General features: G+C 41.6%; 1 protein-coding gene across 2 annotated transcripts in view; it reads right to left on the minus strand.

Moving 5' to 3' along the window:
- Coprox (oxygen-dependent coproporphyrinogen-III oxidase) overlaps window positions 1-25,751 on the minus strand; it is an 85,134-nt gene that overhangs the window by 37,690 nt on the left and 21,693 nt on the right. For both annotated transcript variants that reach the window (XM_068350999.1, XM_068350998.1), the window contains exons 3-6: window positions 25,440-25,638; window positions 16,110-16,312; window positions 10,642-10,789; window positions 55-217 (exon numbers count right to left, since the gene is read on the minus strand). In XM_068350999.1, the coding sequence (XP_068207100.1) occupies window positions 55-217; window positions 10,642-10,789; window positions 16,110-16,312; window positions 25,440-25,638 (713 nt within the window). The remainder of the gene's footprint in view (window positions 1-54; window positions 218-10,641; window positions 10,790-16,109; window positions 16,313-25,439; window positions 25,639-25,751) is intronic.

Raw genomic sequence — 25,751 nt, forward strand, 5'->3', positions numbered from 1 at the left:
TATGATATCATACAAAAAAAGAATTAAAAATGTGAGGCAAACATTACCACTGACCTCGAAATTTAACAAAAAAGTAGTCATCACACCACTTCTTGTACTTGGGATAATACTGACGATCATGTGAGTCACAAGCATCTTTTAACACTGAATGAAAGTGTTTTACATCATCTTCAACCAAATAATAGGGCGTCAGATCTGTACCACCACCAAACCACCACTGTTAAAAGATAAAATACAAAAATGCTTCAAAATTTCCAGCTTTTAACAATATCATTAAAATAATAGTACAGTGGTTTAACGAGACAAAGCCTTTAATCTATAAGCCTTCACAAGGCTTTCCAAAGGATTTATTCTTGAATAAAATATGACAATTGCAGATAATTAAAGGATACAAAGTAAAAAGTACAAAGGTTCTTTGCAATGTTCACTCAGCTCCAAGTGGCCTTGCTTTAATAAAACATTAAATACTCTACCATAAGCCTCACAAGAAACAATGAAAGTAGTTTCCTCTAACAAGGAGACTGTTAAAGTAACTCATATATGGAGACCATCTTTGAACATTCATTACTTGAAAAGGAGTAACTTTACCAAATGCTCATAATAATAAGGTAGGAAATATAGAACAAAATTAAAACCTGAAAATTTTACTGAACTATGAATATATCAACTAGCAAGATTTGCTAATTCCCATCTTAAATATATAAAATGTTATTATTCCTAAACTATTGTAAAGTTGGCCAGAAGAATTTACTTTTAAAAGAGGAGAAAATTTGTAAAAGACAATGTTATAAAAGTTAGATACTTAGAAGGGAAGAAACCTACATCATCAATGGAAATATGAATGACTAAAAAAGACAGAAAATGTTTCTGGATGCTGAAGGAATGGTGCAGAGAACCTTGGATAGTTTAAAATGTAAAGAATAAGCACTCTGCAGGTGGTAATCTCCTTTCTAGACACACATAGTAAATATAATTTTAAAAGTAATTTGTTTTTTCTCTAGCTATATAAAACCTGAGTGCTTTAGAATAAGGAATGTCTTGGAACTGGAACAGACATTGAATTCATTAATAAGGTAGTTAACAACAGTAGGTGAGCATGGGTAAGTTTGTAGCTCCAACCCCTACTTGTTGGTGGCTCTTCATTTTTGACCTCCGGCTCATGACTGAGAGGAGTGGTTGAAGTGGGAAGTTGAACTTGAAAGGACTCGGATTTGTATAGCTAGGAAAAATAAAAATTACTTTTAAAATTTGTTATTTGATCCTAAAAGTATACAAACCTTTTATCCTTTAAAATAGGGAGACTCACTGATTGGTGCATTGGAAGTCCACCAAGAACCTAACTATTTGTTTCTATTTTTTCCCTGGAAATGGCAATCTGCACAGTTCCATACAGAAGCAAAGGAGATGACGCCAGCAACCTCCTAACTGTCTATCATTGGGATGAATATGCTGAAAGAGCCTGGACTGTTCAAGATTTGTATGTGGTCAAAGGAGGGATCCCTTCCCCAGAAGGAGATAGAAGTCCAGCAAGTAACACTTTAACCACTTCATCCCCATGCAAGGAAGCAGTAAAAGAAAAAAAAAAAAAAGTTATTTTACCTTTTATTCCCGACTTACATCTAACATTACCATAGACAAGATGCCTAAGGTCTAATATGGATGCTGGGCGGGCTACACAACTAATTGAGCAGCCACCACAGGACCAAGCACAAAGGTGTAAAGGGACCTGTGGGTATGTTCCTGTACATAAAATGCTGTGAAGGTGGTCTGGTGTTTTCACACCCCAGCCTTCAACATTAAGCAGACTGCAAGATTCCTCTTGAAGGCAAGAGTGGGACCTATACTCCTGACTTTGTGAGCTCCAGTCCTAGCTGATACTTCGACCCTGTCAGTAGCCGAAGTTTACGCAACACAGATAGTCTCACAAAGCCAGAAAGAGATGGTGTTACTTGACACCTCTTTCTTGATCCTGCCAGTGCTAAGGAAGTGTTGCTGACAATCAGACCTGAGGTGTCAGATCCTCTTCATATAATATTGTAGAGCCCTCACGGGACACACAACCATTTCTCGATCGCCACCCGATACTCATATAGAGAAGGGATAGAAGAATTGTACCTGGGATCATGCCCCAACATGTTTTAAGCTTTGGCAACAAAATCTAGCACAAAACTAAATGAGACCTACTTCTACCCATCATTGTGGGTGACTATGTTAGAGTGACCATGCAACTTGCCTACTCTCTTCACCAAAACTAAGGCTAGCAACAAGTCAGTCTTGAGAGTCAGGGAGGTCCAGGTCGGGGTATAGGAAAGGCTCTGGAGGCCTCCATTGCCCCTAATCCTACAGGTATGGCCAAGAAACTGCTTGGAAGGAGGCCAAAGCAGACAATTCCACTACCGCCGACTCAAGATGCCGAGAATGCAGTGCCTTCTGCATTAAAGGCTCTCCAAGGAGTCCCCCATCATTGCACAATGATGATCAACCTGGAGAGGTGAAGACACCAGAAGTTCTGGTGCATAGAGCCTTCTCTGCCTCGGGAGTGGAATGATGAGGTCTTGTTTGATTCGCTGGAAGCAAGTTCTTAGATCCACAGCTCTGACCACTTACTCGCTCGAGGTTTAATCAGGTCAGCTCCAGGGATGGCCTGGACCTTTAAGGGGCACCAAAGTGCCATTCAATGACTGAGGTTCTCCTTAAAGTCGGAGCTAAGGTAATCTCCCCAGGCCGTTGCACATATGAATGAATGTAAGGCCATTCACAAAGTAACATTCCGACTCGGGATTATCTACCTCCGTTGACACCGGTCTAAGGTCCGATATCCTAGGGGCAGATGACTACCAAATACTTTCATACCCAGTCAAGCTCGAGGGTATGACAGGTTGCTCCGGAGATTCACTTCTCCCCCAAGAAAATGATCACCTTGTTCCAAAGACAGAACCAAAAATATAATTCGAGCTGAAAGACCCTGGGACGTTTAACAACAGTAAGGGAAGACACCTTGGCACCAATCACAGCAAAGGCGGAAGGAAATGTTCGTACTCTTCCCACTGCTGACCGTGACAGGTTGGCCACCACAGCCCCGTGCCACGAAGCACAGGAGAGGGTCCCTCTGCCCCCAAATTATGGTCTTCCATTGAACACAAGCTAGCAATGTCAGCCAAATTACTGCAACTTGAGGGAGGAGCAAGAGTCCACCGTCCAGGTACAAAGGGTGATGGAGGGCAATGAAGCTCCTCCATCAATTGGGCCTACCTGTCCGGAAGCCCAAGCTACAGCCCTGTCACCTGAGGAAGACGAAACATGGGGCCGGAGTAGGGCTGGGAACCATTCAGGTGTTGACCATCCCCAACCCCACAAGAGAGGTGGAAAGAATCCCTTTCCTTACAACTACGACCATCCTTCCTGGACTTCAACTCTTCCTACTCTTCTTCCTCATCTTTTTCAAAGAAGTGTCAGAATCTTATTCGAATGTTGAAGAGTACAAGGAAGAGAAGTCAGAAAAGAATGAAGAGTGCTCACATGTCTTCCTCTTTCCAACCCTCACCTCAGGTCTCTAATCAAGGAGTCAAGGTCTGAGTAAACATTCGGCTTGCAATACAAGGGCTGGGGCCGAGGTCACAGACATAGAGGGGCTGGGGGCTAAGATCCCCAGAAGGACAGGCACAAGACTCGAGGTAACAGGCACAGAGGAGCCAGGGACTTACGAGTCCCAGAAGCACAGGCACAAGGCTCGAAGTGGCATACACAAGAGTGATGCAGGGGGTGACACCTGGTACAGGAGGAACACACTTTCAACTCTGGAGATGATTTACGCCGCTATTTTTGACATTGCACCCACTAGAGCCGAAGTTTTTATTGGCAGCTCCGACAATGATGTCACAGGACGAGCCTTAACAGCCCTTTTAGGGTTTGGAAGGGACAACATCACAGTGGACATCACTGGGTCAATGACATAGGGGACACACCTTTAACCCTGGATAGGTACGGTGGGTCGTACGCGACCCCGAGCGTCAAAAAAAAACAGGTTTTTCTCACGTGACTCACCCCCGTGACTGAATTTGTGGGTGATCGACCTGCAGTAGGTGTATCGCCTACACGCTCTAGTAGTGTCCAGATGTGCATTGCTGTAGCTGTACTCCTTCCCCGATTTCTGAGACGTGTCGGGGTCGAGCGCGACCGAGTTTACCCTTCTAAGGTAATTTGCATAATTATCAAAGTTATTACGTATTATGAAATTGTCGTAGAATGGTGCAACTTGTATAAGTTATCAGTTGTGGAAAGTCTTGGTGGATTGTTTGGCTACCATGTGCATGATTTTTTTTTTAGTTAAAATGTCGTTCATCACCACGAGGACCATTTTACCGCGAGTGCCCCTTTTTCATTTTTTATCATTTTTTTGCCAAGTCATTTTTCCGTAAGATATTGCCGAAGTGTCGTAAAACTTTTGCTTTTTTAGTGTTGGAAAGTGTGTCTAGATGATCTGACTACCCATGCGTGACTTTGTTTTTGTTAGATACGACGTAGTTATTGGTATATTGGGTATTTAACTGCGGTTGCCAATTTCTGTTTTTTTTCAATATTTGTAAAAATTTACTACGTAGTAAGGAATTGCCGTATATTATTGATTTTTTTTTCATGTTTATGTGTTAGAAAGTGTGCCTTGATGGTTGGGCTAACACGTGCATGTCTTTTTTTTTATCTGAGATGCCGTATATTAGAATGTTGGGCATTTTACCGCGAGTGCCCCTTTTTAATTTTTTTTCATTTTTTTGCCAAGTCATTTTTCCGTAAGATATTGCCAAATAGTGTCGAAAACTTTTCCTTTTTTAGTGTTGGAAAGTGTGTCTAGATGATCTGGCTACCCATACGTGACTTTGTTTTTGTCAGATAAATCGTAGTTATTGGTATATTGGGTATTTAACTGCGGTTGCCAATTTCTGTTTTTTTTTTCAATATTTGTAAAAATTTACTACGTAGTAAGGAATTGCCGTATATTACTGATTTTTTTTTCATGTTTATGTGTTAGAAAGTGTGCCTTGATGGTTGGGCTAACACGTGCATGTCTTTTTTTTTATCTGAGATGCCGTATATTAGAATGTTGGGCATTTTTCCGCGAGTGCCCCTTTTTATTTGTTTTGCATTTTTTTGCTTAGTCATGTTACCGTAAGGAATTGGCAAGTAGTGTCGCAAAACTTGTATTTTTATAGTGTTGGAAAGTGTTTCTAGATGATCTGGCTACCCATGCCTATGTTTTTTTTTAGCCAGATATAGCGTATATATAGGTATGTGTTCGATTTTCCTGTGATTGCCATTTTTTCATTTTTTCCCATTTCTTTCAAAATTACTACGTACTAAGGAACTATCACAGAGTAATGATTCATTTAGATGTTTATTTGTCGGAAAATGTGCCTTGATGGTTTGCCTAGCACGTGGCTGAAATTTTTTTTTCTGAAATTCGTATAATAAAATGTTGGCCATTTTTCCGCGAGTGCCCTTTTTTATTTGTTTTGCATTTTTTTTACTTAGTCATGTTACCGTAAGGAATTGGCAAGAAGTGTCGCAAAACTTATATTTTTATAGTGTTGGAAAGTGTTTCTAGATGATCTGGCTACCCATGCCTATCTTTTTTTTTAGCCAGATATGGCGTATATATAGGTATGTGTTCGATTTTCCTGTGATTGCCATTTTTTCGTTTTTTCCCATTTCTTTCAAAATTACTACGTACTAAGGAACTATCACAGAGTAATGATTCATTTAGATGTTTATTTGTCGGAAAATGTGCCTTGATGGTTTGCCTAGCACGTGGCTGAAATTTTTTTTTTCTGAAATGCCGTATATTAGAATGGCCGTTTTTCCGCGAGTGCCCCTTTTTATTTGTATTTGTTTTGCACTTTTTTGCTTAGTCATGTTACCGTAAGGAATTGGCAAGTAGTGTCGCAAAACTTATAATTTTATAGTGTTGGAAAGTGTTTCTAGATGATCTGGCTACCCATGCCTATCTTTTTTCTTAGCCAGATATGGCGTATATATAGGTATGTGTTCGATTTTCCTGTGATTGCCATTTTTTCATTTTTTCACATTTCTTTCAAAATTACTACGTACTAAGGAACTATCACAGAGTAATGATTCATTTAGATGTTTATTTGTCGGAAAATGTGCCTTGATGGTTTGCCTAGCACGTGGCTGAAATTTTTTTTTTCTGAAATGCCGTATATTAGAATGGCCATTTTTCCGCGAGTGCCCCTTTTTATTTGTATTTGTTTTGCACTTTTTTGCTTAGTCATGTTACCGTAAGGAATTGGCAAGTAGTGTCGCAAAACTTATATTTTTATAGTGTTGGAAAGTGTTTCTAGATGATCTGGCTACCCATGCCTATGTTTTTTTTTAGCCAGATATAGCGTATATATAGGTATGTGTTCGATTTTCCTGTGATTGCCATTTTTTCGTTTTTTCCCATTTCTTTCAAAATTACTACGTACTAAGGAACTATCACAGAGTAATGATTCATTTAGATGTTTATTTGTCGGAAAATGTGCCTTGATGGTTTGCCTAGCACGTGGCCGAATTTTTTTTTTCTGAAATGCCGTATATTAGAATGTTAGCCATTTTTCCGCGAGTTCCCCTTTTTATTTGTTTTGCATTTTTTTTTTTTGTTTAGTCATGTTACCGTAAGGAATTGGCAAGTAGTGTCGCAAAACTTATATTTTTATAGTGTTGGAAAGTGTTTCTAGGTGATCTGGCTACCCATGCCTATCTTTTTTTTAGCCAGATATGGCGTATATATAGGTATGTGTTCGATTTTCCTGTGATTGCCATTTTTTCGTTTTTTCCCATTTCTTTCAAAATTACTACGTACTAAGGAACTATCACAGAGTAATGATTCATTTAGATGTTTATTTGTCGGAAAATGTGCCTTGATGGTTTGCCTAGTACGTGGCTAAAATTTTTTTTTTTTTCTGAAATGCCGTATATTAGAATGTTGGCCATTTTTTCCGCGAGTGCCCCTTTTTATTTGTTTTGCATTCTTTTGCTTAGTCATGTTACCGTAAGGAATTGGCAAGTAGTGTCGTAAAACCTGTATTTTTATAGTGTTGGAAAGTGTTTCTAGATGATCTGGCTACCCATGCCTATCTTTATTTTTAGCCAGATATGGCGTATATATAGGTATGTGTTCGATTTTCCTGCGATTGCCACTTTTTCGTTTTTTCACATTTCTTTCAAAATTACTACGTACTAAGGAACTATAACAGAGTAATGATTCCTCTAGATGTTTATTTGTCGGAAAATTTTGTTTACTTCTTTTTTGATTGAATATCATCAAATTTTTTTAGCTAAAATATTATATTGTTTTACATTTTTTTTTTTCGATTTTATTTCCCTTAAAAAATTTTTTTTTGGTTCAGAATTTTAATTTTATAGTCGTAAAATAATCGACAATTATTCAGCAACCCACCATACAATTTTTATGCATATCCAAGAATAATTAGATTAGTAAATAACACCTTGAAATTGACATACCCTTCCTACATTTCAAGTGGCAGATTAGGGAGTCTGAGTCAGTGTGGTTGGCGGCCATTTTGTGGACATATCCGAAGCGTAAGTTGCCCTATCTATATATATTCTTGTTCCCTATAGAATTTGTGATATTTTGGTATATTTTTACCTGCATAAATATCATATTATATATTAAATATATGTATTTTTTTACGAAATTTCTAAGTACTCAAAAAATTACCTTTAGATATGGCCCCTGATATAAATGTAATTTACAAAATAATGAAGATTTTTTTACATATTTCTATTCTAGGATAACATATGTTTATTCCCTAAAAAAATTAGCCACTTTCTATTTCATTTGGGAACCCAAAAAAATTCATGAAATTTGGACAAATTTTTTTGGCCAAAAAAAGTTACCCTTTTTTTCTCATTTCAGATCTTCACCTCCATGGGTCTGACTTCATCCAAAATACATCAAGATGTGTCCTAAACATTCAAGAATCAATTCCTAAAAGGATTTGTGTATATATGTATAAACTTTTTTTTTATGAATTTTTATGTAAGGTCTTTTTTTTTCTACTTAATTTTTTAAAATATTTATAATAAATAGTTTTTCTGCAGATGAGTAGTATTTCTCTTTACAGTTGTTTTAAGCATTCATTGAAGTTTTTTTTGGCAAAAGAAAAAAGGAGGTTACTGCAAAAACTGATTTTTCAAGAATTTTTTTTGGCGTCGGGGTCGCGCGCGTCCGAGTATACCCTTAAAGGGGCGTCCGAGGAGCATACCTATCCAGGGTTAAAACCTTTCAACACTGGCATCACCAAGGGAGACACTGGCACTGGGGATACCAAGGGCAAGGTAACCTTCACTACCAGCTCCCTCAACAAAGTCAGATAGGGGCTGCCTGAAACACCTAAGGAGACCCAAGCCTTCCTTAGGTCAAACTTGTCGACAGCGGTCTGCATGGCAAACGGAGAAGAGCCTCTTGACTTCTGATGGGGTGCAGCGATCACTGGGGGAACCCCAAACGCCACCATATCCTAAAAAGCCAGCCAATATAGATCCAAGGGCTCCTTAATACTGATGCATACTCTCCCAGGGACCGAGAAAGGGGTATAAAGATTGTATGCCTGGAAGCAGTGGTAGTATTCACACTCAATAAGAGAATGGAAGACATAGACTTCTTCAGTGTCTACTTAGATGTTGCCAAGACAGATCCCGGAGAAAGTTTAGCTCTCTTCCTCCCTTTCAAGACATACACCCGCCACTAGACAGGAGGCTACAACCTACACTCGGGGGGCACATGAAAATAATTGCAAACAATCTTGGGCCCCACAAGAAGTACAGAATGAGTGTGGATCTGCAGCCAGTTTACTCATAACCCGGTTGCAATGTCCACCATTTTTGTAGCAAGTATGCATTTCTGGTTTCACATTCATATTCACAAGCAACTGCTAACATACACTTTCTCAAGAAACTGATAAAAAATATTTGCTGAGTGCACAACAGTATGTCTGTAGTCATTGCAGCCTAAAACAAAAGTTGAGAACTTCTGAAAGGGGGCGGGGGGGGATTTTTGTCCGTGCTCACCACCTGTCGCTAACTGCCTTATTAACAAATTTAACAGCCTTTCCCGATATGCTGAAGGCATGTTCAAAGGATGATAGGTTTGTATATGCATAGGAACAAATTTTCAAGCAAAGGCAGGGAAATCATATACCGTATATACTCGTGTAATGTTCGACTTCGTGTAATGTTCGACCCCCCTATTTTGCCTTCAAAATCATGAATTCATCATATATCTCATGTAATGTTCGAGTCTTGATTTTGGCAGTAGGCTAGAGGTCTTTTATCTCCAGCATACCATAATTACCAACAAAGTAAGGGTTATGCCTAAGTGCAATGAACAAATGTATAAAACAAATCGGAACAACACCTAAATACTAACTCTGTTTACAATAACAATTGAGTATTCAGCGTACATTTTCTGGCGAACACTTTAGTTGCAAACAGCCGATTATCATCACCGCCTAATAGCTTTCAAAACAAGCAAACACTACAAGTAGCAAACAAAATTAGTTCATCGTTTTGAGTAACAAATTACCATTACCGGTAATTGCAGGTAATTACGGTGATATAATTACCCGTTATGCTAATCATTTTTTTCCTCACAATATATATGAATAAGAATTTACTCATAACCCATCAAGATGTCTACCAAGAAATATAGAAAATTTACTGCAAAATTCAAGCTTCAAGTTATTGCAGCTGCTGTCCGTTGAAACGACAAATAACGTTCAAGCCGTAAAAATGTTTGGAGTTACCGAAACTAGCGTTCGAACTTGGAGAAAAAAAATGTGGATTCAATTAAGAAAATTTTTTGCGGTTTATTATTAATATCAATTAATATACCATACCAAGTAAAATAAAATGAGCCTAATTTTTTCATTAACCATATCACGTTATAACATACGCAACCCGACTGTTTGCTAGCTTCATACCTGCTGCGTTATGGTAAAGTCATTACTCGTAGCGGAAAAAAACTATTTATGAAGGTTTAGGAAATAAAATCCATGCTAATAATATGTCTGGTGTTAAATGAACATGGTTAGTACTGTATATATAGGCCTAGCCTATGTTTACCTACCAGTAGGTAACCTTATATACGTGTAAGCATAGCCTACGATTACCTACCGGTAGGTAACATAGCCTAGGATAATTTTCGCGTAGGCCTAGCTTACGTTTACCTACCGGTAGGCCAGAAATTTTTGCTTTTTCAAATATATATCTCGTGTAATGTTCGACCCTTACTTTTTTAACTGAAAAATAGGCCTTCAAAAATCGAACATTACACGAGTATATACGGTACTATAAAAATTACTATAATATCTATCTTCCTTTCATTCAACAAGCAGAACTCCAATAGGATATTATCACTATTACATATGTTATGGACCCCTTAGATCCCAATGCATAAATGCTATATACACCCTTACTATATACCTAGCCCTCAAAAGCTCATTTCTATTAATGAAAATAAGTGGAAAAAGATTTCCAAACATTAGTGCAGGCACTACAAAATTACATTCAATTGCCAAGATCCCTAAAAAAAGATATGTCTCAACTTGTTGAAAATAAACATACATGTTTGTTGTTACCATCTTCATCTTGCATTTCAAAATATCTGTAGTTGAAATGGATAGTAGGAACATGAGGATTACGAGGATGAATAACTGAACTAATGCCAGCAGCAAAGAATTTAAACTCCTTATCTTCAGGTAACTCTTTCCCTCTGCAAAAATAATATAAAACACAGTATTTTAAACAATAACACAAGACATATAAAACAATGCACTCATTGAGCAAGATGACTATATCAATAAAAATTCTAAGTACTATAATACATACGAGTACACAAATTTAAAGGATATTTCTATCAACTTTTTACAGCAGATTTGTTTTGCATACAATATCACAACCCCGTTGATGGTAAAGATATCTTCCAACTTATCCCCCCTGAATTGTAGAGACCTTGACAATATTTTAAATGATTCTGTTTATAGCAGTTCTTATAATTTGTTATTACCTATCAAAAATTCTTCTAAATAGATAAGACAAAATTTCACAGCTGCATAAGGCTGCCCCTTTCAAATAAATAAAGATGTTTACTTTTGGATAAACTGAAAATGTAGAAAAACCTTGAAAAATAATATTTCAACGGATTTATATCCCTTAAGTTTTCATTTACAGTACAGCTCACTAAAATTAGAAGTCACAGAAAATTTTTTAAAAATTTAAAGTAATTTTTATTTTTCCTAACTATACAAGCCGTTAACCTTTATAATAGGCACAGGAACAGCCATTTAATCGTTAACAAGGTAGTTTGTTCAAGACAGGTAGCATGAGGGGAAAACCCTACCCATCTGTCTGTCCTAAAATTGTCACTTTTGTCCTTAGGCCTATATTACTATGACTGAGAGGGGTGGTTGAGGTGGGAAACCTAATCTTATATTATTTGTTATTTGTTCTTATGTGAAAACTGTACAAACCTTTCATTCTTTGAGTTATGGAGACTCGTTCATTGATGGGAGGAAATTCCACTGAGCCAAAATGGAAGATTCTTTACTTCCCTATATATATATCACCCTTCATAGTTCAGTAAGGCAGTGTAGAAGGTGACTCCAACAAACTTGTAACTGCTAAAGGCTGTTAGAAGCTATCCGGGCCTAGGCCAGTACTGGCTTAAATGGCAGCGAGGAATAGAATCTGGAAAAACTATCTCCCTAAAAGGCAAGAAACCAACCCATCCTCCCCCTTACCAGAAGGATCTAGTTCTTAAGAAAGGTGCTCCATTGTGTAACTCAAAAGCACCAAATGTCCAACTGCTGTGCAGCGATTGCAGCTGCTGCATCACCTGAAAAAAAGAACAACACAGATGTTCGAACTCTCCTCGATACTACGTCAAACAAGTTACCTTAGAATGGATCCATACAAAGTCCCGTGAGGAAGGAGGTGAGAGTGCAACACAACTACTGAGCAGCTACCTCAAGACCCAAGGAAAAATGAATCCAAGGTTCAATGGGGCAACATTCGTACGGCACAAACTAGCTGGTGACTGTCTCGGGGTGCTTATAATATGCTACGCATGAGAGAGCACCAAGCACACCTCATGATCCTCTTAGGATGACAGCCAGGGCAATTCGAATTAGCACAGTGACTTGACCAGGTAAGCATAATTTTGGAGCCAAACTTCTTACTTAACCTGGACAATACTCAACCCCACCTCGCTTGGAGGATGGAGACATAAAAATATTCACATACATCAGTTTACTCAAAGAGCATGGTACCCACCTGCAGTCAAAGGGGGTCAGCTTGCAGAGTTCCTTGGATGATGAACACCAAGAGAAGGGAGGATGAATTGGGAAGTGGCCAGTCACTCGCACATTCCTTTTAGACTTAGTTGCGGGCAGACTCTGCCCTTTACTAACCGCTACTTGTCCTACAAGGGAGCTGAAGTGTTATTGTCTGCACTCTGTGCAGCCACCACAGGACTTAAAATGTATCTAGGCTCCTGTGGGTTATGTCTTGCAGGTAGTGGGCGGTGAACGTTGCATCACAGAGAAATTCCCTTTGGATACCAGAGATGTGCTGGCCCACTAACGTCGTGAACACGTGGACGACGACCAAAAGGAGAGGCGCTTGGTTGTATGCTTCTCTCAATTACCTATCTAATATAGGAAGATATTGAGTTCTGTGTAATCTTCCTCTTGGTTCTCTCCGTGCTCACAAAAAGCCTGCTGATCTAAGGGCGGGCTCTGGAGGTCTTACCTCTGTTCCCTCACAGGGTAGAGTAACAGTTAGTCTGGGTCATCTGTTACAGAACGGAGACCATCAAACTAAAAAGGGCCAAAATTTAGGACCTGCTACAGCAGGATTTTGAGTCTTAGTTACAAACTCAGGGACAAAACCAAGTGTCACTTGCCCTTATACCCTTAAATAGGCGAAGTCGTAGGACAGACCATGTAGCTCGCTGAATCTCTTGGGATAGGCTAGGGCTAGCCAAAAGACCATCTCCAGGGTCAAATCATGATCTGATGGTTGACGAGGAGGTTCGTACAGCGCTCCTTTCAGCTAACGAAGTACTCTCACTACATACCCTACTTTCTTCAGCACTACAGAGTGTCCTGAAAGGAACTCATGGAATTCCTTGAGGGCAAGTTTATGCGGCACTATCGCTCAGTTCCAGACCAAAGCCTGGATGCCTTAAAGGGCAATAGGTGAGCCCCCTACCCTTCTTTTGATGGCTCTGTGAAGAGCAACAATTCAGGTGGAGGAGAAAGGTGGTCTACTCCCCTGAGCAGCTTGGTGTCTGACATCCACCAACTCAGGTGTCTTCTGCTCTGGGTCTCGTGGCACTAAGGTATTCAGTGGGTTGAGGTGCTGAGACCAACAGCTGCCACTGTAGGGAATGAATATGTAGAACAGCCATTAAGAACTAACATCTCCAGAGAGGTTAGATGTCCCAAAAGTTTTGATCAAAGCTTCGCTCGCAAATTGTCCCGCAAGAGAAAGGGATGAGCTGCCCTTTTCTACTTCTCTATTCATTCCTCGGACGGAAAACACTGTCTGGTTTGGTCCTGATTTTCATCCCTAGATATACCATCCCTTGCTAAGAGTTGCAGGCCCGGTTTCTCGTAATTTACCACAATCCTCTGATTCTGTCAAAGGTAATAAGCCTGTCTCGATGGATGGGAAAGGTCTCCACAAATCTGCTAGAATTAACCAATCGTCTCAATAACGAAGAAGACAAGTGCCTTTCTTGTGAGCCCATGCGGACACTGGGGTAAAGCTCTGAGTGATCACCTCGGGTGCTGTAGACGGGGAGAGGTGGCGACCGCAAGCAGTCGGCAGATATCACCATCTGAGGCAAAGACCCCAAGGTAAATTGCTCACGGGAATCGTCTTATAACCTACTGGTACAGCAGCAATGAGCAGGAACTCCAAGCAGTCACCTAACTCGTTCATTGCCACTCTGAAATGCTTTGCTCCGAAGAGCAAGAGCGGGGCATGGACTAATCCAATTCCGGCCGGAGGAATCCCCTGAGGGGGAGCCACTCAGGCGAAGGCTGTCTCTCCCACGGGCGAGAATGGCGATTAAACCCTGTTGCCACTGTCGGCAATTCTCTGCGCAAGTGGGAAGTTTGCTGGACAATGGCTGGTGGAGGGTAACTCTGCCTCAGAAGGGAAAGTTGCCCAACACCTGGTGGTGGTTAACTCTCCCTCTTAAAAAAAAAGTTGTCCAACACCTGGGGACAGACCTCCAGGCAACGAGCTTTGTTCATATTGAAGGGCAGCATGGAGAGCTGCCTGTGAAATGTAGCCAAAGCCAGTTTCTGGGTTCACCCCAAAGGGATCACCCTGTCTCCAAAACCCGAAGGAAACCAGTCTGCCATTGCTCTCGATCCTATGCCAGAGATGCAGAAACGAAGGTGAACAGAAGCGGAGTGTGCTGCATAAAACTGTAACACTCTTGGAACCATTCCTTAGTGAGGAGATCTGAAAGCCCCAAGGAAGGTGAGAGCTCACACAAAAGGGAAGTCAGGGGTCACCATCTGAAGGAAAAAGGAATTTTTTAAACCTTTACGCCAGTTGCTTTAATCGTATCCAGTAAAAATGTTTTGACATGAGAGTAAGACTACGTCATTCATCTATAGTCAAAATAAAAAGTGGGGGTTGTTTGCTAGTGCTGGTGTGATAAGGATCCTGGTCTAACCCCGCTAACCTCAGTCCACTAGCTAACGGAGGGTGGTTACACCTCACAAAAGCTTTAACAGCCAGGTTTCAGCTATTGCTAAAATAATACTCCTACATAAAGAGTGTAATGTTGATACATAGTGCCAGAAATTTGTAATGATACTAACTCATATATTGTTCATGCTACCAGGTTTGATCACAAGCAAAAAAGTGTGAATTCAACACCATAGTACACTCAAGAGATGTGACTAATTTGACATTGGGAAAGGCCTGAAACTATCCTAAAATCTAGCAATGCATATAAAAGATAGTCTTAAGGGAAAGATCCCTATGATTCCCTCCTGAGGTTGGCAGTAGGCAAGTGCACCACTGTACTGAGGACGAGGACCATCTCATCCTGTGACTTAACTCCTAGGACAGGCAAGATTGCTAACAAATCCCTTTGAGCATGAACTGATCACCTGAGGAGGAGGGTTCCAAACAACACAGAAAAGTATCTTTTGCTCAAATTCTCTTGCCAGAGCATAGATGAAAAAAAAAAAAATCCTTTGATGCTCTCTTTAGGTTGACAGGAGCCTATGCCTGTGACCACAGGATAAGGACCATCTCACCCTGAGACCTTAGTCCCACGATATGTAAAACTGCTCAAAGCTCCCTTTAAGCTTGAATTGTAACCCCCAAAGAGGAATCCAACCTTCATTGAGGTACTTATTTGGCAGAGGTGAGCGAGGAAGCTCATGATCTACTGAAAAGTACTCTGGTCGAAAATACAAGTTATCTTTGGCCCCTAGCGTAGAGAGGTTCTCACTCCCAACATACCCAAAAGTTAGCTATCTGCCAGTCATTATAAAACATTGCCTAATAAAGATTATCCTCAACTTACGTAGAAAGAATAAAAATTCAAACATAATTAAAATAAACCATCGTTAACATTGCAATCAAATTATATTCTACTCTATAAACACTTTACTCTGAAATTATTAAGTAGGAAACAGACAAATATGAAAATAACCTAAACAAGGAAAATATAGATACATGAAGAAGAAAACTAGTTAAGATGAGTAGCTAGTTAATTGAGACAGACAGCCTCACGTCTCCTAGTTACTATGGCTATATATCTCACGATATTGAAAATGTTAATTTTCTATCAAACAACTATATAGCAAAGACATTTGCAGCTCCATACCAATACACATAAGCCCTAAAAGGGATGAGAAAATAATGGCTTAAGCACAGACATCCATATAACTGGTTAGTTCCATTCTCCATGATTTTATTCAGAGTACCGTACAGTACAGTAAAGGGAAGTTGGGAAACATAGCATAAAATACTGTACTAAAACAAATAATAATTCTTACCTGGCTCTCATGCTGGCTTGAAGCTGTTTGGAAAGAGGAGCTGTCATGACTGTGATATTAACCCCAGCTTTTTCGTAAGTTTTAGAATCTTGGATAACACAAGTAATTCCTCCACCTTCTTTGGGATCATGGCGACTCCACCGATCAACAATAAATTTGGCATTCCCTTCATCTTCATTTTCAAGAGCTTGGCAGAATTCTTTCTGTAATAGAAAAATAAGGTTCTTGAAATCCTGTTACCTAAATACAGAATTTGCATTAAAATGATATTTTGATTATAAAATAAATTTTTGAATATACTTACCCGGTGAATATATAATAGCTGACGTCTCGGACGGCTCGACAGAAACACAAAAACTCGCGAGCGATCGCCATGAAGGTTGCGGGTGTGCCCACCAGCGCCGACTATCGGCCAGATACCGCATATACATGTAAACAGCTCCAGTTCTTCTCATTCCGCTGGGTCTCTATCGGGGAGGAAGGGAGGGCCTATAATTTATATATTCACTGGGTAAGTATATTCAAAAATTTATTTTATAATCAAAATATCATTTTTAAATATTAAACTTAGCCGGTGAATATATAATAGCTGATTCACACCCATGGCGGTGGGTAGAGACCAGTATTAATACAATATAGGCGTATATGCTTAGAGTTTTTGACAGTTATATCATAACAAAACCCAAATAAATATAGGTACCTGGTAAGGAAGCTGACTCTGACGATTAATCTGCCTTGTTAGTCCGCTTTCCTCACGAAGCCCAGCCATCCTCTCAGGATGCTGAAAGACTCCCAGGAGCTGTTGTATCCAGGGCGACAACCCATACAACAGGACCTCATCAAAACCCTTAATCTGGGCGCTCTCAAGAAATGACATTTGACCACCCGCCAAATCAAAAAGGATGCGAAAGGCTTCTTAGCCTTCCGTACAACCCAAAACAAGATTAAAAACATTTCAAGAGAAGATTAAAAGGATATTGGAATTAAGGTAATGTAGTGGTAGAACCCTCACCCACTACTGCACTCGCTGCAACGAATGGACCCAGCGTGTAGCAGTCCTCATAAAGAGTCTGGACATCTTTTAAGTAAAATGAAGCGAACACCGACTTGCTCCTCCAAAAGGTCGCGTCCATAATACTTCGTAGAGATCTGTTTTGCTTAAAGGCCACGGAAGTTGCTATAGCTCTTACTTCGTGCGTCTTGACCTTAAGTAAGCAACGATCTTTTTCACTTAAGTGAGAATGAGCCTCTCGGATTAAAAATCTAATAAAATACGATAAAGCATTTTTGGACGTAGGCAATGATGGCTTCTTAACTGAGCACCACAAGGCCTCAGATCCACCTCGTAAGGATCTTGTACGAGCTAAATAAAACTTAAGAGCTCTAACTGGACACAGTACTCTTTCAAGCTCGTTGCCTACGATCTCTGACAGGCAAGGTATATCAAACGACTTAGGCCAAGGACGAGAAGGCAGTTCATTTTTGGCCAAGAAACCAAGCTGAAGTGAACATGTGGCTTTATCTGTAGAAAAGCCGATGTTCCTACTGAAGGCATGGATCTCACTGACCCTTTTAGCCGAAGCCAAGCACACTAAAAAAAGGCGTCTTGAGGGTGAGATCCTTCAGGGAGGCTGAATGTAATGGCTCAAACCTGTCGGACATTAGGAACCTTAGGACCACGTCTAAGTTCCATCCAGGAGTTGCCATACGACGCTCCTTAGAGGTCTCGAAGGACTTAAGGAGATCTTGGAGATCTTTATTATTGGACAGATCTAAGCCTCTATGTCTGAACACAGAAGCCAACATGCTCCTGTAGCCCTTAATAGTGGGCGCTGAGAGGGAGCGAACATTTCTCAGATGTAGGAGAAAGTCTGCAATTTGGGCTACAGAGGTACTGGAAGAGGAAATGGATGATGACTTGCACCAGTCTCTAAAGACTTCCCACTTCGACTGGTATACCTTGATGGTAGAAGCTCTCCTAGCTCTCGCAATCGCTCTGGCTGCCTCCTTCGAAAAACCTCGAGCTCTTGAGTCTTTTTCGATAGTCTGAAGGCAGTCAGACGAAGCGCGGGGAGGCTTTGATGAAGATCCCTTACGTGGGGCTGCCGTAAGAGATCCATCCTTAAAGGAAGACTCCTTGGAACGTCTACCAGCCATTGAAGTACCTCTGTGAACCACTCTCTCGCGGGCCAGAGGGGAGCAACCAACGTCAACCTTGTCCCTTCGTGAGAGGCGAACTTCTGCAGTACCTTGTTGATGATCTTGAACGGTGGGAATGCGTACGCGTCCAGGTGAGACCAGTCCAGTAGAAACGCATCTATGTGGGTCGCCTCTGGATCTGGGACTGGAGAGCAATAGGTCGGGAGCCTTTTGGTCAACGAGGTGGCAAAGAGGTCTATGGAGGGTTGACCCCAAGTCACCCAAAGACTCTTGCACACGTCCTTGTGGAGGGTCCATTCTGTGGGGATCACCTGACCTCTCCGACTGAGACAGTCTGCCAAGACGTTCAAGTCGCCCTGGATGAATCTTGTCAACAGGGAGATGCTTCGATTTTTTGACCAGATGAGGAGGTCCCTTGCGATGACGAACAGTGTGTGGGAGTGAGTGCCTCCTTGCTTGGAGATGTACGCCAATGCTGTGGTGTTGTCCAAATTGACTTCTACCGCTTTGTTTCGAAGAATGCTCTCGAAACTCATCAAGGCCAAGTAAACCGCTAACAGCTCCTTGCCGTTGATGTGCATGCTCTTCTGATCCGACGTCCAAAGACCCGAACATTCCCGACCGTCCAGAGTCGCTCCCCAACCCAAATCCGACGCGTCTGAGAACAACACGTGGTTTGGGTTCTTGACTGCCAGGGACAGACCCTCTCGCAGACTTATGTTGCTGTCCCACCAGTTCAGGCATGCTTTTACTGGCTCGGAGACCGGGATTGACACAGCTTCCAAAGTCTTGCTCTTGTTCCAGTGTGAGTCTAGATGGAACTGGAGAGGGCGAAGGTGAAGTCTCCCTAGTGAGACAAATTGCTCCAGGGATGACAAGAGTCCCTAAGAGGCTCATCCAACTTCTTACTGAGCAACGGTCTTTTTTCAGCATGAGGCGGACTTTGAGCAGGGCTTGCTCTATCCGGGTGGCAGACGGAAAAGCCCGAAAAACTAGACTGTGAATCTCCATCCCCAAATAGAGAATGGTCTGGGATGGATTCAGTTGAGACTTTTCTAAGTTCACCAACAGTCCCAACTCCTTTGCCAGACCCAACGTCCAGTGAAGGTCCTGCAGACAGCGATGACGGGACGATGCTCTGAGAAGCCAGTCGTCCAAGTACAGGGAGGCTCGAATTCCCGATAAATGAAGGAATTTTGCCACATTCCTCATGAGCCTCGTAAACACGAGAGGAGCAGGGCTGAGGCCGAAGCACAGTGCTCGAAACTGGTACACCACATTCCTGCAAACAAACCTCAGATACGGTTGAGAATCTGGGTGAATAGGAATGTGGAAGTACGCATCCTGCAGGTCGAGAGAGACCATCCAGTCTCCCTCTCTGACCGCTGCTAGGACGGACTTCGTGGTCTCCATCGTAAATTTTGTTTTTATAACAAAAACGTTGAGCACACTGACGTCCAGCACTGGCCTCCAACCTCCCGTATGCTTTGGGACTAGGAAGAGACGGTTGTAAAATCCCGGTGATTGAAGGTCCGAGACTTTCACCACCGCTCCCTTCTCTAGTAACAGAGACACCTGCTGATGTAGAGCTTGTCTTCTTGACTCCTCTCGATATCTGGGAGAGAGGTCTAGAGGAACTGTTACTAGAGGAGGTCTGCGTACAAAAGGTATTTTGTACCCCTCCTTGAGCAACAACACAGACTCTTGGTCTGCACCCCTCTTCTCCCAGGCCTGCCAGAAGCTGTTCAGTCTGGCCCCTACCGCTGTCTGAGGACGTGGGCAGTCAGACTCTGCCACGGGAGGACTTGGATCCTCTCCTCTTGCCTCTTTTTCCGTCGGCACGAGCGCCTCCCCTGCTGGGGGCTCTGCCACGAAAGGGCGGGATAAATCTAGTCGCTGGGGTATCGATCTTGGGCCTCACGACATAAGACGATGAAGGAGCTCCCTTGCGAGCAGAAGTAGCCATCAGGTCGTGTGTATCCTTCTGCACAAGCGAAGCCGCAATGTCCATGATCAGCTGTTGAGGAAACAAGGCAGCTGATAAGGGGGCAAAGAGAAGCTCCGACCTTTGACAGGGAGTAACTCCTGCTGAAAGGAATGAGCAAAGAGTTTCCCTCTTCTTCAGGACTCCAGACGTAAAGGTGGCGGCGAGCTCACTGGAGCCATCGCGGATGGCTTTGTCCATACAAGACATAATAAGCACGGAAACATACTGGTCGGCAGACAAGATCTTCCTGCTTAATGCTCCAAGAGACCAATCTAAAAAGTTAAAAACTTCGAAGGCCCTGAAAACCCCTTTAAGGAGATGGTCAAGGTCCGAGGAGGACCAACAAACTTTAGAGCGTCTCATGGCCAGGCGACGGGGAGAGTCTACGAGGCTTGAGAAGTCACCATGGGCAGAGGCAGGGACTCCCAAGCCGAGAACTTCTCCCGTGTCATACCAGACGCTCGCTCTAGAAGCTAGTTTAAAAGGAGGGAAGGCAAAGGCCGTCTTCCCCAAACTCCTCCTGGTAACCAACCAGTCGCCTAGCAAACGTAAAGCCCTCTTAGAAGAGCGCGAGAGCACTAGCTTAGTAAAAGAAGGCTTCGCAGCAGCTAAGCCTAGCGCAAACTCTGACAGAGGCGAACGAGGAGCAGAAGTAACAAAATGGTCTGGAAAAAGATCCTTAAAAATCATCATGATTTTCTTAAAGTCCATCGCAGGTTGAGCAGCCTTAGGCTCTTCTATGTCTGATAAAACATCCAAAGGAATATCAGTAGGCGGAGGATCAGCAACATCCTCATCTGAAAGAACCTCGTCCGACAATTGATGAGTCAAGAAAGGGAGAGACCTGCCGCTGTGGCAATGCTTGACAAGCAAAGTCCACACGCAAAGGAGCAGCAGTAGTAGTCAAGGAGGCTACGTCATGTCGCTGCTGAAAGGACTGACCAGCAACAACAGGAGCTGATGGACGCTCGACGTCAAGTCGAGACAGTCTTGACTGCCTAGACTGAGCAGTCAAAACAACCCTTGACTGCGGTGCTTGACGCTCAATGTCAAAACAAGGCAACTGAGCTGGTTGGCGAACGTCCTGAACGTCAACACGAGACTGTGGCAGCGGCTGAACGTCAACACGAGACTGCGGCAGCGGCTGAAAGTCAACACGGGACTGCATCGAGTGAGGCTCCAAGTCACGTGACTGACGTGACAAACTACCGACATCACGCTTCGTAACGTCAAAAGGACGAGTAAAGGCTCGTTTGGGCGGCTGACGGCCAGAGTCTCGATCAGCGTAACGGCGAGGATCATCGTGAACCTGCTCAACGGTATACAGGTACTCCTCCATAAGGGAGGCAAGCTTATTCTGCATATCCTGCAGGACAACCCATTTAGGATCAACGGGAGTCGGTACGGGCCGAGACGATGGTAACGTCTGTGACGGCAAAACATTGCTTTTACTGAGACTCTCGGAGCCCGTGTTACGCTTACGTTTAATCGGCGAACAGTCTTCCGACGACTGCAAAGGGTAAGAGCTGTCCCAATGGCTACAGCCAGGACGCTGGACCTGTCCTGAAGGGACTGACTTCCGCTTTAAGGGTCTAGAAACTTTGCTCCAAGGTTTCTTTTGCGAGAAGCCTTCGGATGACGAGGAGAAAACAGCCTCGCTCGTCTTATGGTAGGGGCGATCTTGATGAGACACGCCCGATACCACAGAGGGAACGTCTGTTCGTTGACTAAAGCCTCTCGTCCCCTTAAGTCCTACGACATTACTTCTCCCTGGTGCAGGGGAGCCTGAAAGAGGTCTCGGACTAAGTGAACGACAAGCACGAACAGACGAACCCTCGGTCGCAACACTAAAAACACTTTGCGCACTAATCACTTTATCCCCACTATTTTCTGATTTGGCACTCTGACACTTTAACACATTCACATCCGCCATGAGTTGATTACGGTCCGATGCTAAAGACTCAACTCTCTCGCCCAAAGCTTGAATGGCAAGCAACATATCCCGCATGGATGGTTCATGAGTGCTAGTAGAGGGTTCAGGAACAACTACTACAGGGGAAGGATTAGGTTCAGGGGCATGGGAGGAGGAAAAATCCAACGACCTAGAGGAGCTTCTCCTCACCCTATCTCTCTCAAGCTTACGAGAATATTTATCAAACTCTAGCCAGTCGAATTCCGAAGCACCACACACTCATCACACCGATCTCCTAATTGGCAGGTTTTACCCCGGCAATTAGAACACACGGTATGTGGGTCGAGAGAGGCCTTGGGAAGACGTTTGTTACAATCCCTAGCATTACATTTACGAAATTTAGGTCTAGGGATAGGAGAAGGGTCAGCCATTTTGAAAAGTCAAAGAAAATCCAAAACCAATCCAAAGTCATCAACAATAAACGCTATCCAAAAAAGGGTTCAAGAGTTTTAATTGAAGAGAAAAACACCTGTCACTGCGAAAGCTCAAAACCAAAAAGAAGTACTTCACCAAGAATGACGAAAACTCCAGGTCAACAGCGAGTGGAATCAACTTGTCGACAAGACCGACAGAGAAGAACTGGAGCTGTTTACATGTATATGCGGTATCTGGCCGATAGTCGGCGCTGGTGGGCACACCCGCAACCTTCATGGCGATCGCTCGCGAGTTTTTGTGTTTCTGTCGAGCCGTCCGAGACGTCAGCTATTATATATTCACCGGCTAAGTTTAATATTTAAAAATATCTATACACAACAGTATATAGAGATCACTCTAATTGTGAGAGCATCAAGACCTTCAACAATTGCTACTGCCTCATATTCCAGTCTCAACACATATGGGGTAAAGCTTATAGTGCACACCATGCTAAAGGCACTCTGCAACCGCATTACTTTCTGCATAAGACTTTTCATCTACTTATTGTCTCCTAATTTGGTGTTCAACTTCTTCAGTTTCAGCTTTCAGTTCTCATATAAAAAAAAAAAACCCTTGGTACAACCCACGAGAATCTCATTATGTGACTCAGCAGTCTCTTTCTCCTAGTGCTACAATGCACAAGCTTTCAAAATTTAACTAAAGGGAAAACTTCTTTACAAATACCCTCTATTCCAGGGATCACCAGTGTAGGAGTCAACCCACGACAGTAGACCCAGAATAAAATTCCAAAGACCTCTCATCCCCATCTTAGCCCTTACAATTTGAAGTCAACAGAGAACTTCAATACACACATCACTTGAAGTGGGGTGGAGGGAGGGTTATCCTATGACCTTTAGGTACCAAAATTTTTCATTATCAAAATTCTGTTTTTGATCCGACGATAAATACATACCCTTTCGCTATTTACTATATAAGGATTATACTTTTGGCGAAGCTGGAAGACTAGCCATAAGACTTTTACTGAGGTTTAACTACCATACCGCTAGTTAGCGGTGGGGGTATGACATCATCTCAACATTTCATCGTGGAATCCTTCCTCCTCTAGGACACTCGCCCACTATCCACAGACAGAATGGGGCGATTGAATGCCTACCTTTATTTGGAGAGGATCCGTGCAATCAACCGTGCGATCACGATGTGACATACTATATTCAAACCTGTATAAGTGCCTAGATCAGATTTGAGAAGTCACCTGTTCCAACCCCTAACTTGGAATTGAATTAGAAGATTTTGGTGTCTGAGAAAATTCAGTCATGGATTGGTATCTATGTGCGGGAAGGTCTATATTGAAGAGCAGTATCAGCTCGTAGGGAGATCTCAAACAATAGTGTCACTTTAAGAGTCTCGGGAACGTCCCAAGGTAGGAGGTATCAGGTATTCAAAAGGCCTCCAAATTATATATCCCCCTGCTATTTCCTAGAATGGCAGATAGCTCTATATTTTGCTTTAATGCCAGAGAAGTGGAGATTGCTTAAACCTCATGGGCTTTGATTCTTAGCTGTGGCTGGTCTTCCTTAGATACAGCATAAATCCAGAAATGATATGCTTGAGGAAGAATGTAACTGCATTCATGGCCACCTGTTTCTTACTCAAATCCTTCATGGGTATGTGCTTACCTTAGAAGTCACTATAAATGCAAGTACTTTTTCAAATCTTATAAATTTCTTCTAATATCCTTCTGTCCTAGTTCAATTTTGGAGTTTATTATTTAGTTAAGCAATATATATTTTTCAAATGCTCCCTTCTGCTTTTACACAAGTAACCATTCTATTCTATGAAGCTTGTTTTGTGCGTCAACAACTTTTATGCATCCTCTATATCAGTATCATCATTCTCAATAATAATAAACATAATAGAAACAACAACAAAAACAATATTAATAATAATAATGAGTAATATAAATTCTTAGGAATTCTCTTCAATTAACAGTGTTGCCTGCTGAAAATTATGAGAGCTATCCACTACACCAATAAGTAACACTACAGTATATTCTTTGGTGATCACTTCAGTCTAATTGCTTCTATATTGTGAGACATTCACTTTTCTTGTTTAAGTGAAAAGGCACATATCAACCATAAGGATGATGAAGTGAAAAACAAAATAATCAAAAAGAGTTTGTGATTTCTGTCACAGATCTTATATAAGGATTAAGTAACTGAACCTTTCAATTGTGTTGTTTGAATTGTGTTAGGGTAACAATTTCACTGTAGCCAATAGTCCTAAATTAGAGGGTCACATTATCTTTCATAAGCTCATCTACAGTACAGGAAAATAATTTCATTTGGAATGTGATCATTACTGTTTTACATCACCAGAGGTAATGCAATGTACCCTAGTCATTGAACGATGCAGTAATGGTTAATTTAAAAATCAATCTACTATATTATTCTGCTTCACATATTAAAAAGCATCTTCTCAGCTGAATATACAGTATGCATTAAAATGAATGCTCCTAAACAACTGCGAGTGCCTTCAGAGAAGCGGTGTTGATAATAAGTCAGTTGATGACTACAGACAGTTGTAAGCTCTCACTCACAAGAAAAAATATATTATGGAAGAGACAGGCTAATGGAGGAAATTTTGCAGGACAATTATTCTGTTGTTGTATAATAGAAATAGGCTTAAATACACTGGGAAGAAAAACTAGAACAGAAGTAATATAATCCTATTTAGTATTTACTCTCAAAAGACTTCACACCAACGAAGATGCTTAAAATTACTTTATCTTAAACATGGCATTCAAAATAACTGGGATATATATTTAACAGTACGGTACCTGTATTCTCATAATAAGCAATTCCATTTGTGTTTTCATATCATCAGGAGTCCCATCCAAAACCTCCAAACTCGTGATAGGTTGAGCCATAAACTTGGTTATATCTAATTTTCCAGCTTTTTGTGCTGCGGATACACATTCTGAGTAAGCGTTATACAGCAATACTCCTCCTGATGCTATCAAAGTTGCTCCAAGGAGTCTGTAATGAAATTACTCCTTTAATTCATATAAAATTTCCCGAAATATTCTCACAGTTTTACTCCTTTAATTCATATAAAATTTCCCGAAATATTCTCACAGTTTACATTAAGT

This window comes from Palaemon carinicauda, chromosome 27 (genome assembly GCF_036898095.1).
Source record: "Palaemon carinicauda isolate YSFRI2023 chromosome 27, ASM3689809v2, whole genome shotgun sequence".
NCBI lineage: Eukaryota > Metazoa > Arthropoda > Malacostraca > Decapoda > Palaemonidae > Palaemon > Palaemon carinicauda.